This window comes from Lithobates pipiens, unplaced genomic scaffold (genome assembly GCF_037356315.1).
Source record: "Lithobates pipiens isolate NorthernLeopardFrog02 unplaced genomic scaffold, aLitPip1_a1.2 Scaffold_30, whole genome shotgun sequence".
Classification (NCBI taxonomy): Eukaryota; Metazoa; Chordata; class Amphibia; order Anura; family Ranidae; genus Lithobates; species Lithobates pipiens.
In genome coordinates this window covers 10,680,583-10,694,140 of record NW_027507791.1, presented here as the reverse complement: position 1 = coordinate 10,694,140, position 13,558 = coordinate 10,680,583, and the positions used below count along the sequence as shown (strand labels likewise).

The 13,558-nt window shown below is 44.6% G+C and overlaps 1 protein-coding gene across 3 annotated transcripts in view; it reads left to right on the top strand.

Annotated features, from left to right (window-relative positions):
- GNPNAT1 (glucosamine-phosphate N-acetyltransferase 1) overlaps positions 1 to 13,558 on the top strand; it is a 37,350-nt gene that overhangs the window by 7,820 nt on the left and 15,972 nt on the right. For all 3 annotated transcript variants that reach the window (XM_077463689.1, XM_077463691.1, XM_077463690.1), the window contains exon 2: positions 5,978 to 6,150. In XM_077463689.1, coding sequence (XP_077319815.1) covers positions 5,997 to 6,150 — 154 coding nt within the window. In that variant the 5' untranslated portion in view covers positions 5,978 to 5,996. The remainder of the gene's footprint in view (positions 1 to 5,977; positions 6,151 to 13,558) is intronic.

Here is a 13,558-nt window from a genome sequence, read left to right as displayed (position 1 = left end):
GCTCAGCGTGAGGAAAGAAAAGCTCATAACCAGCTTGTGTATACTTCCTGTGATCAGCTGTCATTGGCTGACAGCTGATCACGTGGTAAAGGGCCACTTTGATTGGCCCCTTTCCCCAATCTGTGATCAGTTGAGTCTGAAGGCAGCGAGATCACGGGAGAGCATCCATGGATGTCCTTCCGGCATTGAAAGCCGCACTGTAGCAATCTTTCTGCTAAAGCACGGACAGCAAGTGGTTAAAATGTAAAAGATGGCATATGTGGTACAGTCTGCGAATAGCGAGAAGTAGGGCTCTTTTGGTCCTACTTCTCCTGTAGGTCACTGGAGTGCACTGTGTTCTGTACTCCTGTGACCCGTATTCAGCTAACAGCGGGCTGAACTTGGTGCAGACTCTGGAGGGATCCCAGCGCTAGACCCCTTTCACGCTGAGGAGCATTTGTAGGAGCTATAGTGTTAAAAATAGTGCCTGCAAAGCATCCTGAAACAGCGGCTCCATTCACTCCATTGTAAAAGCCCGAGGGCTTTCACACTGGAGCGGTGTGCTGGCAGGGCGTCAGAAAAAGTCCTAGCAGCAGTTTCTTTGGAGTGCATTAGGAGCGGTGAACTCGCCGCTCCTAAAGCACCTCTGCCTACTGAAAACAGGGCAGTGCTGCTATACTACTGGCAAAGTACCGCTGCAGAGGCATTTTGCAGGCAGATTTAACCCCTTTTCGGGCACTAGCAGGGGTTAAAACTGCCCAGCTTGCGGCTGAGTAGCGCTGCTAAAATGTCGCAAAAAATAGCGCTGCTTTACCGCTGACACCCGGGGCGGCTCAGTGTAAAAGGGGTCTTGATGATGGGTGATTTTAACAGGTCCTCCTGTTAGTTTTTCAGGTGGATTTGATTGGAAAGTGTCTTCACCCCTATGGACAGGTGGATGTAAATGGCCATATCTGTTTACATCTGCCTACCTCTGGGTCCAATCGGGTCCCACAAAAAAAATAAAAAAAATAAAATAAAAAAAAAACAGTAGAGAACTTCCGTCCTCTTCTGTTTTTAGGTGGAGCGGATCTAGGTGGGTGTAAATGGACAGCAAAATCTGTTAACTCCCAGCTGCCTCTTGAGCAGAGCGGGCTCTGTCCATGTCCGCTCTACAGAAACGGCCAGCCATACACGGTACAAATCTCTGCTGGTTCCTGCTGAACCAGCCACAATTCAAACCGTTAATGGGCAGGCTGAATGTACCAAGTTGATCAATCAACTTTGATTCAAGCAGCCTGTTGGATTCTCTTGCGATTTATCACTAGCGGCTGCTATAAGCACTAGCGATAATCGCTGTCTTTGCCCGGTGGGGACGGCTTCCCCCTCCCGCCAGGAGAAGACGATGGCCCATCAGGAGGGATTCCCGCATCAACACCCATGGTTGCAGGATAGCAAATTTGCTCCGTGTATTGCCAGCCTTAGTGGACACGGATGTGTCATTCGCCTGCTCTGCTCTGTTCAGCAGGGGATCACCTCATAGTTTCTCTGATCACAAATAAATCCTCCCCGTGTGAAAGGAGCCTAAAGACAGCCATAGATGGTGTGAGAGTATGAACACTTTTTCAAGGCACTGTACATGTGCAAACCGCCATTCTGTCTCTCTTGGGAACGATCAACGGACCCGTCAGACATCGCATCTGCTGGACCTGCTAATAGGTTACCGATGTGTTCAGTCACAGGTCATCGATGGTGCGCGTGCCTGCCCCAGATCCTGAAGTGCAGGATCACGTACGCAGAGGAGCCGCTTTGTTGCTGCATATATACAGAATACATTCAGCAAATGGTTAAAGTAGAATTCAACCTGGTCTTAAAAAAATTACCCTAGGAGGTTTATGTCGTAATGTAGTAGTATGCACAGGAGATTTACTTAAATCTGCAGGTATACATGGTAACCAGTTAGCTTCTATCTTCAGCTTGTTCAATTGAGCTTTGACAAAAAAAAAAGCCTGGAAACTGGTTTCTATGCAGAGCTGCACCAGATTTTGCACTCTCTCTAGTGGTAAATCAACTTCATTATGATAAACTTAAAGCGACTGTGAAGGCAGAAGTTTTTTTTTTTTTTTTTTTTTTTTAACTTAGTGCATTCTATGCATTAAGTTTAAAAAAAAAAAAGGTCTGCGTTCAGCAGACCCCCCCCCCAAAAAAAAATTACCTGAGCCCCCCCTCAATCCAGCGATGTCCTGGGCTCAACCTCCTGATTGGCTGAGACACCACAGCGGTGTCATTGGCTCGCACTGCTGTCAAGCAAAGTAAGTTAGCTAATTAGGAGAGATGGGGGCGGGGCTGAACCACAGCCCCTATAGAACGCTGCTTGCTGTGGGGGCTCTAAACAGGAGGGAGGGGCCAGGAGCACCAAAGAGGAACCCAAGAAGAGGAGGATCTGGGTTGCTCTATGCAAATTCAGTGCACAGGACAGTTAAAGAGGAAGTAAACCCTGATGAGTTTACTTCCTCTTTTTTTCCCTGCAAAGGTAAAGCATAATGGACTACTATGCATCGCATAGTAGCTCATTATGTGTCACTTACCTGACACAGGAGCCAGCGAAGTCGCGCTGTCCCCTGTAGTCCGCCGCATCCATCTTGCTTGTGGCGTCTCGCAGCTCCGCCGCTGTCATTCGGCGAAGCCGCGATGACGTCACTCCCGCGCATGCACACGGGAGTCGACAAATGCGGCAGCTCCATTTTTGGAACTGCCGCGTTCAGTGTGCCTACGCGCCGCTGTCTACGGCGCATGCGCCGTAGACAGCGGTGCCCGTTTTCGGGCAAATATCTCCTAAACCATATAGGTTTAGGAGATATTGCTTGGACCTACAGGTAAGCCTTAATCTAGGCTTACCTGTAGGTCAAAGTGGTTTGTAAGGGTTTACAACCACTTAAAGTATAACATGCCTGTTTTATAGTCTTTACAATCACCTTTTAACTGCAAAACAAAAACAATCCTCTCTAGTGCTGCGGTGTCGGCGTTCTCAGCTGTCATGAGTGCTGCCATCTTCGACTGGTCAGAAGATGGCAGCTCTTTCACTGATAGACTGGCCGGGCTGCAATGATGTCACTCCTGAGCATGCATATGGGAGTCGCATGATCATGGCACACAGTGAAGCCATAAAGGTACATTTGTGTATCTTTGTTCATCACTGTATATTAACGCTGACAGGCACATAGAAGCACTTATTACAGAAGAGACCAATAGGGACCATTTTCTTCTGTCAGAAAATTGCCACCTGTCAGGATAAATAACAATCATTGTGGAAGGGTTAACTGCCTTCCGCTGTGTAAGAATGATCAAGAGAGCCTGAAAAAGGGCTCTAGCAATAGTTGGTTTAGTGTTATCCTGAAGTGGGAGGTCATCCAAAATGCCCAGTATGCATGGCTTGGGGTCTGTCAGGATATTGACTAAAAAGGCGTTAGTTAAAAAAAAAAAAAAAGTAAAAAAAAAAAAAAAAGTCAGCCTTTAGAACCACTTTTAAAGAATATGAATGAAAGCTGAACATTACAATAACCTTCAGAAGTGTTCTATGATTTCACACAACTATGGTAACTGTCACTTTTGTTGGACAGCTTAGCCTGATAACAAAAAAACACAGGTTGAGACTCGGGGAACACAAACAGTGTTTGTCAAGTTTAGCCACAGAAAAATGTTTTAGAATCCGGTAAGACGTGTTCTTCAGCATGTCACTTAGGAAACGGGTGAAGAATCCAGACATTGGATAGTTATGTGGAACACATTACAAGCAAAGTGATTCATTGGGGATCCGCCCTGGGCACGGGCAGACTGTGAGATGAATAAGCAAAGTAGATGTACAGAGGACCTCTGGGGCAAATATAAAAATGCACCCTTTAGTCTAGTGATGAAGTCATTATATATAAAATATAAAAGAAAACTCTGTTTTAAAATGGTGGTACTATAATCTTGCATTACCTGCCACAATCCCTCCCTGCACAGCAGGAATTAGTACCTCTCCGGTTGGCGTTGGGTTTTTTTTTTTTTTTTTGCAGAAGTATCCAACACTTGTCTGTCTGATAGCATGTCTTATACTGGGCACCATTGCTCCTTCTTTTGGCCACCTAGTCACATAATGATGTAGCCATGCCCCCCACACTGCTCTGTTCCTATGCCACAGGCCTCAGATATACTCTGTATGTTCTGGTATGGGGGGAGCATTTGACCTTCTCCCTTTTACTCCTAGGCTGCAGTGCTCAGGCCTAAGCAGCCAATAGCCAGCCTCAAACAAAGGTATGTTGGCTAAGAAAGAACCCTGTGAAAGCTCTGACACAGAACAACATGGAGCTTACACATGGATTAGACTCAAAGCTCCAACAGATGCATGCGGCAGCAGGGGTAGCACAGGAAAGGTAAATATCATTGGGCAATGGCGGCGCCCTATCAAAGAAACCCGTCTTTGTTCTGAATGGCCAAAGTGACACATTGGGGTTGATTTACTAAAACTGGAGAGTGCAAAGTCTGGTGCAGCTCTGCATACAAACCAGTTGTCAAAGCTTAATTGAACAAGTTAGCAGCTGATTGTCTACCATGCACAACCGCATCAGATTTTGCACTCTCCAGTTTTAATAAATCAGCCCCATAGTGTTACATAAATTTAAGACCCCCTTTCACACTGAAGCGGTTTTCAGGCGCTTTTGCGCTAAAAGTAGTGCCTGAAAACTGCCTCCCATTCATTTCAATGGGCACTTTCACACTGCGGTGGTGCGCTTGCAGGGCAGTGAAACAAAGTCCTACAAGCAGCATCTTGGGGGCATGTTTGGAGCGCTTTTAAAAAGCACCTCAAAACGCCCCTGCCAATTGAAATGAATGGGCAACGCTTCCAAAGCGCTGCAAAACTATTTTTCTTTTCTTTTTCTTTTTAAGGTCACATTGTCGCGTCACCTTAATAAAGCGTACTGCTAGTGCCTCCAAAAGCGCTGCAAAAACGACTGGTGTTTTAGCAGCAGTTTTTGCAGCAATTCATTGTGAAAGGGGTCTTAAGCGAAGCTCCACTCAAGGGGAAGCTCAACTTGTTTGCAAACCCCGCTCCCCCCCCCCCCTCCACTGCCACATTTGTCACTTATTAGGTGGGAGCGGGTATCTGGTTTTGACAGGTATCCACTCTCACTTCGGGGGTAAGCTCGGCAATCTACATGCATTTCTGTCGCCCCCTTGCACGCCCCCTTTGGGGACACACACAGGCCCCAAAAGAGGGCGGGACCATTCAGAAAGCAAAGCGCGACTCGCACGTGCGCAGTAGGAAACCAGCTGTGAAGCCTGGTGGCTTCACTGGTGGTTTCCCTTACAATGCCTGTGCCTGTAGCCAAAGCTGATTGACGAATCGGCTTGGGAGACCAACATCGCCGGATCTCTGGACAGGTAAGTGTCCTTATATTAAAAGTCAGCAGCTACAGTGTATGTAGCTGCTGACTTTTTTTTTTTTTTTTTTTTTTCAGACTGGAGCTCCTCTTTAACCATTTGCATACTATCCATCAGCATAGCCTGTGCCAAAGAGCAACCTTCCTGCACCAAAATATATAACACCAGATCTCAGGCCTGAACCTTTATTGCATTGTGTACACTTCAGGGTTCGTATTCTCTAGGTGTGCAGAGGAGGAATTATGATAGATTGCTGGTATTTGCATTTTTATTATCGCTGTTATTTGCATTTTTATTATCGCTGTTATCGCCCATTCCTGCTAATGTGTATGGTCATTGCTCTTCATAGCTTCCCTTCAAAGTGGGGATAGGCTGTACTTTTGAATTTCAAGAACTCAATATTTGCAGTCATATCCTGCTTTTCTAAGTTTTTTTCCTCCCATATCTGATTGTTGGGAAGGAATATCTTTCTTTATAGTACACTTTTCATGCCAGAGCAAAAGTCATTTTGTATGTAGACAGCTTATCAGAAGATAAACAGTACATGTTTGCCTGTGAAGGCAGCTCTTCATCTTATCTGTCGCTTTCATTTCAGGAGCTCTGCTCAGTTCGCCATGATCCCAGATGAAATCCCCCTGTTTGACCCTCATTTGCTGGAGGAGATTGACTGGAGTCAGAACACGGTGTCGTTCAGCCCTCCCATCTCACCGCGGAACCCCGGAGAGTTGCTGGTCCTCAGGCCGCTATGTACTGCCGATTTAAATCGAGGTCAGTGAATAGCTGTTGAAAAAGTAACAAGCATTGTCCATAACAACCAAGTTCCAGCCCTCCTTCTACTGCAGGTTAGAAAATTAAATCTTGGGGACAAGGAGAGCCCTGAGGCGCAAGGTGCTGTAACACTCAGAAAATAATCAGAAACAATCTCCCAATGATGAAGAAACAGTTAAAGGATAAGTTCCCAAACATGTTGTTCTCGTTTTTAAGGATAGGACGTGTAACATGTTTTCGCTCCTGCAGATTCCCCCCCCCCCCCCCTTCTGTGACAGCGGGCTGGGGATCCTCTCCCTGCATCTGCTGTCATAATTTGAAAAGAGCACGGCCGTGCAGGGATCCACACACAGCTGTGTCACTCATTCAGAATTCTGTCAATGAATAGACTACAAGTATTGACAGGCTTTATGACTGACGGCTTGTACTTCTCAATGAACTATGAGGGTGCTAGTGAGCACCCTTATGCTTCGTTGAGTCTTCCAGGACAGAATTAACTGCCTGCACAGGCCCACTGGGCTGCTTTGCATATCCAGCTCAGTGACAAAGATGGAACTGAATTTGTGGATACCTATAAAAGTTTAGTCATAGCCACTGGAAATAAAGTTATGCAAATAAACATATTTGGTTACAGTCCCCTTACTCCTTATTGAATGTGTAGAATGGGGCTGCGTTCCACACCTGAGTGTTTCTGAGGTTGTGGAAATACAGCTGATTTCATTCATTGCTTCTGGTCCTGTCCTATAGTCTCTTTTATTATGGTCAGAAGTTGATTAATTTCTATCCACCGTCCTATGTGTACCTAACATTCTACATCCTAAAAATTTGTTTATTGGGTATTTTCGGTGAACTATCGGTTTCTACCCACTTAAAACAATTGTTATATATTTTATATTTTTTTGCCAACAAATACTGTTCTGAGCTGGAAAGGAAATTCTCGACCCAATGTAGCCACCTGGCTTTAACTGATAATAGTTTACTTCCTGTATAAGCTTACCTTTTAAACTTCGAAAGCGACCACTTCTTTTTAAAAGATTGTAGAATAGATGGGTATCCATCCCTCTCACTTTGGCATCTGTGAGTTTAGGAGACTAGCCAGTACTACTGACCTTTTTTTACTTTCTCGTGTATCCCAGTTAAACCATTGTCTGTCGCTCTTTCCCTGCTGTAGGAAGAGTTTAAACTCTTTGGGCTTGGTTCACACTAGCACGATGCGGGAACCAGCGAAATTCCAGTCCTTGTTTCCACATCGCATAGAACTCACAGACGTTTCACATTGCTCTATGCGAACTGCTGCGGGTGATGATAGAAAGTTAATGACACCCCCAGATTGGTTTGCATATCGCAGTGAGAACTGTGAAATGGTGCAGGAATCGGATCGCATGGGTGTTCCGATTCCAGTGCGGAAACAAAAAAGGGCCCTGCATAATTTTGATGCACATTCAGCCATACAATATGTATGGCTGAATGTGCATTGCACCGACATCGCATGTGATCCGCACAGCAGTGCGGTGCGAATCACCCGCAGTGTCTAACGATTCACCAGTGTGAACCCAGCCTAAAGCTGTATTCTCTATCTATCTATCTCTCTCTCTCAGAAAAGAGCTGGTTTATTGAGGAACTATTTCATCACATACACAAAAACGGGTCATACTGACCTAAAAGTCTGTAACAGTGGTGTAGCATGTTCAGTGAAAGACGGCTTCCTGTCTTTTGATCACATACAGCACCTTGAAAAAGTATTCATACCCCTTTTTTATATTTTCAACATTTTGTCATGTAAATGTATTTTATTGGGATTTTATGTAATAGACCAACACTATGGCACATAATTGTGAAGTGGAAGGAAAATGATAAATCATCTTCCAAATTTTGTTTACAAATATGTGAAAAGTGTGGTGTACATTTTGTATTCCGCCCCCCTGAGTCAATACTTTGTAGAACCCCCCTTTCACTGCAATTACAGCTGTGAGTCTTTTGGGGATGTCTCTACCAGCTTTGCACATCTAGGGTGACATTTTTGCCCATTCTTCTACTTTGAAAAATAGCTCAAACTCTGTCTGATTGGATGGAGAGCGTCTGCAAACGGCAATTTTAATTTCTTGCCACTAGTGGTGCACCGAAATTTCGGCCGTTGAAAACTGTTTTCGGCATGCAGCCGAAAGAAGAAAAAGTGCCAATAATGGCACTCGAAAAAAGGGAATGGGGTCCTCTTCGGATGCTGCTTCGGTGTCCTCCCTCCTCCTCCTCACGCAGAGTGCGATCTCCCTGTGTCACGGAGTTGAATTGTCCAAGCGGCTGCAGTAACAATGTCCTGCCACCTGTGATAAACAACACACTGATCCAATGACAGGAAATTGAATCAGTGTGAGGTATCACAGGAGGCGGGACATTGTTACTGCAGACCCCCGGCCTGGGAAATTCAAATCCAGCTCTGTAACACAGTGGGAGGTCAACGCTCTGATCTGGGCACTGGTGAGGCTGCATTGATCTCTTGTATCATGTCTGCAGTCTCTGACCATCTCTTGTGTCATGTCTGCTAGAGGTGCACCAAATGGAAATTTTGCTAATACTATTGCCGTAGCAGTGTTTTTAAGTAAGAGTTTGCAGACATGATACAAGACATGGTCAGATACTGCAGACTGTATTTTTCTTGATTTTTTTTCTTGCACTAAAGGTGCCAATAATGGCCAACAATAAATTCATATTAATTAAAAATGAATATGCCTTGGGCGTGACCTTGACCGGCATTGGTGTGAGGAGCTTAACCTGGGAGCTCTGCTTGAGAACTGTCCGATTCCATCTATCCTGTGGCTATCCTTAACTTTTATGCCCACCTTGCACTGCCTGGATCTTCCCCCATCTTACTACCCCATGTCTCCACGAAAAAGGTGACTGACACTATTGCAAAGCTGGATATATACCGGCTCAAGGATAAGGAAACCCTGGGGGAAAATGGTGCCACCACATTCTCCTCCACAGACTCTGCAGCAGCTGATACGGCTAAAGTACTGGAGGCGATATCGGACTACAAGTGCACACTAACAAGTTAGATCGAACAGGTGAAGATTCATGTATTCTTGATTTGGCAGGCACCTCTGCGCCGCTTGTCTGCGCCTCTCCTCCTCACATCAGCCCCCCACTGATATTCTCAGCCCCGTCTGCTGCTGCCACGAGGGAATAAACAGGTGGGTGAAAAGCTGAGAGAGCCAAGCTGCACACTGTGAAGTGATAAGGTAGTGGCTAATGGCTATACAACTCTGCACAGTACATTAAATTCTATGAGAAGTGCCCCATGATCCTAAGTATTTCTGGGGGTGGGGGGGAGTGCCCAATCATTGGTGTTCCGGTGGGTGGAATAGTGCCCCATCATTGGTTTCCTGGGAGGGGGGAAATGGTGCCCCATTGGTGCTCCTGGAGGGGGGGGGGAAATAGTGCCCCATTGTTGGTGTTCCCAGGAGGAATAGTGCTGCCCCATTTTCATTATTACTTTAAATAGACGAAAATATATATATATATATATATATATATATATATATATATATATATATATATATATATATATATATATATATTTTTTTTTTTTTTTTTAATGATTTTATCCGATATAATTGGCCAACTAATCGATTTATGAAAATAATCGTTAGTTGCAGCCCTAGTCTCCTTCCATCATTTACAGCATTAGCTTACCAATTAAAAGACCGTTGGGCTGGAGATGAGGGGGAGATGGAGGAGGAAGTGTTGGATGCATGCAAGAAGGTCTCCCCTAAATTGTCTGACCATCTCATGCAACTTTATATTCTACCCAAATCTTACTTGACCCCTCCGCACATGACCAAATACAGGGCCAACTACAGTCCATTATGCACTAGATGTGGAGGTTCTGTTGGTACCTTTTTTCATATTGTATGGTCCTTCCCTGTGATTCGGGACTACTGGTCCCAAATAGTAAAATTGAATTCACAATGAAATGGGGTTCCCCCTCACACTCTGCCCTAAGCCGTGTATACTGGGAGTGTTCCCAGACCCAGAGTCTGATCAATTTCTTTACACCTTCGTGCAGGAATCGCTATTCATGGCAAGACTGCTTATCACATGAAAATGACTTGGGGCACTACCACCCGCTGTCCAAGATTGGATAGCTGCAGCTAATGCTGTGCTGCCTTACAAGAAAGTTATATACTCACAGGGGATGCCCGGCTAAATCCGGTAAAAGTTGGGATACCTGGTTATAGAAGGCCTCCACATGTACTGAGCTGGGAAAGGATCCTGTTTAATATGTTGACAGGTTTTCTACCCCTCAAACACTGTGTATGGGACTAATGGACATCATTACACACTAACAGATACAAGGTGTGTCATGTCATAGTCCAATGTTTGCATTTATATATGTCTGGTTTATTTTATTTCTCTTCTGAGTCTGTACAATACTTGCACTATAATTGCTATTATCTTCTAAACATACTCTTCTATCTCTCCGGTTGTATGTTTAGGGTCGTTGTCCTGCTGGAAGGTGAACCTTCAGCCGAGTCTCGCCATGTTTCACGGTGGGAATGGTGTTCTTAGGGTGATGTGCAGTGTTAGTTTTCCACCTCACATAGCGTTTTGCTTTTAGGCCAAAAAGTAAAATTTTGGTCTCATCAGACCAGAGCACCTTCTTCCATGTTTGCTTTGTCCCCCACATGGCTTTTCACAAATGGGATTTCTTATGGCTTTTTTTTTTTTTTTTTAACAATGGCTTTCTTATTGCCACTCTTCCATAAAGACAAGATTTGTGGCATTCGCTTCCAATAGTTGTCCTGTGGACAGATTCTCCCCCCTGAGCTGTGGCTCTCTGTAGCTTCTCCAGAGTTACCATGGGCCTCTTGGCTGCTTCTCTGATGAATGCTCTCCTTGCCCGGCCTGTCAGTTTAGGTGGACGGCCATGTCTTGGTAGGTTTGCAGCTGTGCCATACTCCTTTCCATTTTCGAGTGAGGGATTGAACAGAGCTCCGTGAGATGTTCAAAGCTTGGGATATTTTCTTTTTTTCATAACCTAATCCTGCTTTAAACTTCTCCACCTTTTTTATCTCTGACATGTCTGGTGTGTTCCTTGGCCTTCATGGTGCTGTTTGTTCACTAAGGTTCTCTAATAAACCTCTGAGGGCTTCACAGAACAGCTGTACTTGTACTGAGAATAAATTACACACAGGTGTACTCTAATTACTAATGAGGTGACTTCTGAAGGCAATTGGTTCCACTAGATCTTAGTTTTGGGGTATTGGAGTAAAGGGGTCTGAATACAAATGCACGCCACACTTTTTAGCTATTTATGTGTAAAAAAAATCTTGAAAACCATTTATCATTTTCCTTCCACTTGACAATTTTATGTGCTACTTTGTGTTTGGTCTAACACATAAAATCCCAATAAAATACTTTTACGTTTTTGGTTGTAGCATGACAAAATGTGGAACATTTTCAAGGTGTATGAATACTTTTTTCCAGGCACTGTATATTGGTTTATTTAGGAACTATTCCAACACATACACAAAAACAGGTCATACTGACCTAAAAGGCTGGAACCGTGGTGTGAGCAGTAACATGCTTTGTTGCACTAATATAGTTATAATCACCTCAAGCATGTTCAGTGCAAGACAGCTTCTTCTCTCTTGATCACATATCCCTTCAACAAATGATGGTAAGGGTATTTGCACAGGGTACTGATGACCCAATCATCCCTGGTAGAAAGCTCCTGCCTAAGGACGTGAAGGTAAGCTGTATAGTCAATTTTCACATTCATGCGTTTTTGAGCAAAAATGCATAAAAATTCTTCTAGCTTTTCTTGGGCTTTGTCTGGCACACGTACATGCATAAATGCACGTATTTGCATGTATTCACACATAAAATACTGTCCAGCAACACGGACTTTTGGAATTTATTTTTTCTGATCTACATCTACAGTATCTCACAAAAGTGAGTACACCCCTCACATTTTTGTAAATATTTTATTATCTTTAGATTGTAGCAAAGTGTAATTTCTTCATGTAAAGTAGTGAGTGTACAGCTTGTATAACTTTTGTAAAATTTGCTGTCCCCTCAAAATAACTCGACACACAGCCATTATTGTCTAAACCGCTGGCAACAAAAGTGAGTACACCCCTAAGTGCAAATGTCCAAATTGGGCCCAAAGTGTCAATATTTTGTGTGGCCACCATTATTTTCCAGCACTGCCTTAACCCTCTTGGGCATGGAGTTCACCAGAGTTCGCCAGGGCATCACAGGTTGCCACTGGAGTCCTCTTCCATTCCTCCATGACATCACGGAGCTGGTGGATGTTGGAGACCTTGCGCTCCTCCACCTTCCGTTTTTGAGGATGCCCCTATAGGGTTTAGATCTGGAGACATGCTTGACCAGTCCATCACCTTTAGCAAGGCAGTGGTCCTGTTGGAGGTGTGTTTGGGGTCATTTTCGTGTTGAAATACTGCCCTGCGGCCCAGTCTCCTCCGAAGGGAGGGGATCATGCTCTGCTTCAGTATGTCACAGTACATGTTGGCATTCATGGTTCCCTCAATGAACTGTAGCTCCCCATTGTTGGCAGCACTCATGCAACCCCAGACCATGACACTCCCACCACCATGCTTGACTGTATGCAAGACACACTTGTCTTTGTACTCCTCACCTGGTTGCCGCCACACACACTTGACACCATCTGAACCAAATAAGTTTATCTTGGTCTTATCAGACCACAGGACATGGTTCCAGTAATCCATGTCCTTAGTCTGCTTGTCTTCAGCAAACTGTTTGCAGGCTTTCTTGTGCATCGTCTTTCAAAGTTTCTTCCTTCTGGGATAACAGCCATGCAGTGTGCGATGTATGGTCTGAGCACTGACAAGCTGACCCCCCACCCACCCACCCTTTTCATCCTCTGCAGCAATGCTGGCAGCACTCATACATCTATTTCCCAAAGACAACCTCTGGATATGACGCTGAGCATGTGCACTCAACTTCTTTGATCGACCATGGCAAGGCCTGTTTTGAGTGAAACCTGTCCTGTTAAACCGCTGTATGGTCTTGGCCAGCACACTGCAGCTCAGTTTCAGGGTCTTGGCAATCTTCTTGTAGACTAGGCCATCTTTATATAGAGCGCAACTTCTTTTTTTTTCCAGATCCTTAGAGTTCTTTGCCATGAGATGCCATGTTGAACTTCCAGTGACCAGTATAAGAGAGTGAAATTAACACACCTGCTTCCCTTTCACACCTGAGATCTTGTAACACTGAGTCACATGACATTGGGGAGGGAAAATGGCTAATTGGGCCCAATTTGAACATTTTCACTTGGCTGTGTACTCACTTTTGTTGCCAGCGGTTTAGACATTAATGGCTGTGTGTTGCGTTATTTTGAGGGGATAGCAAATTTACACTGTTATAC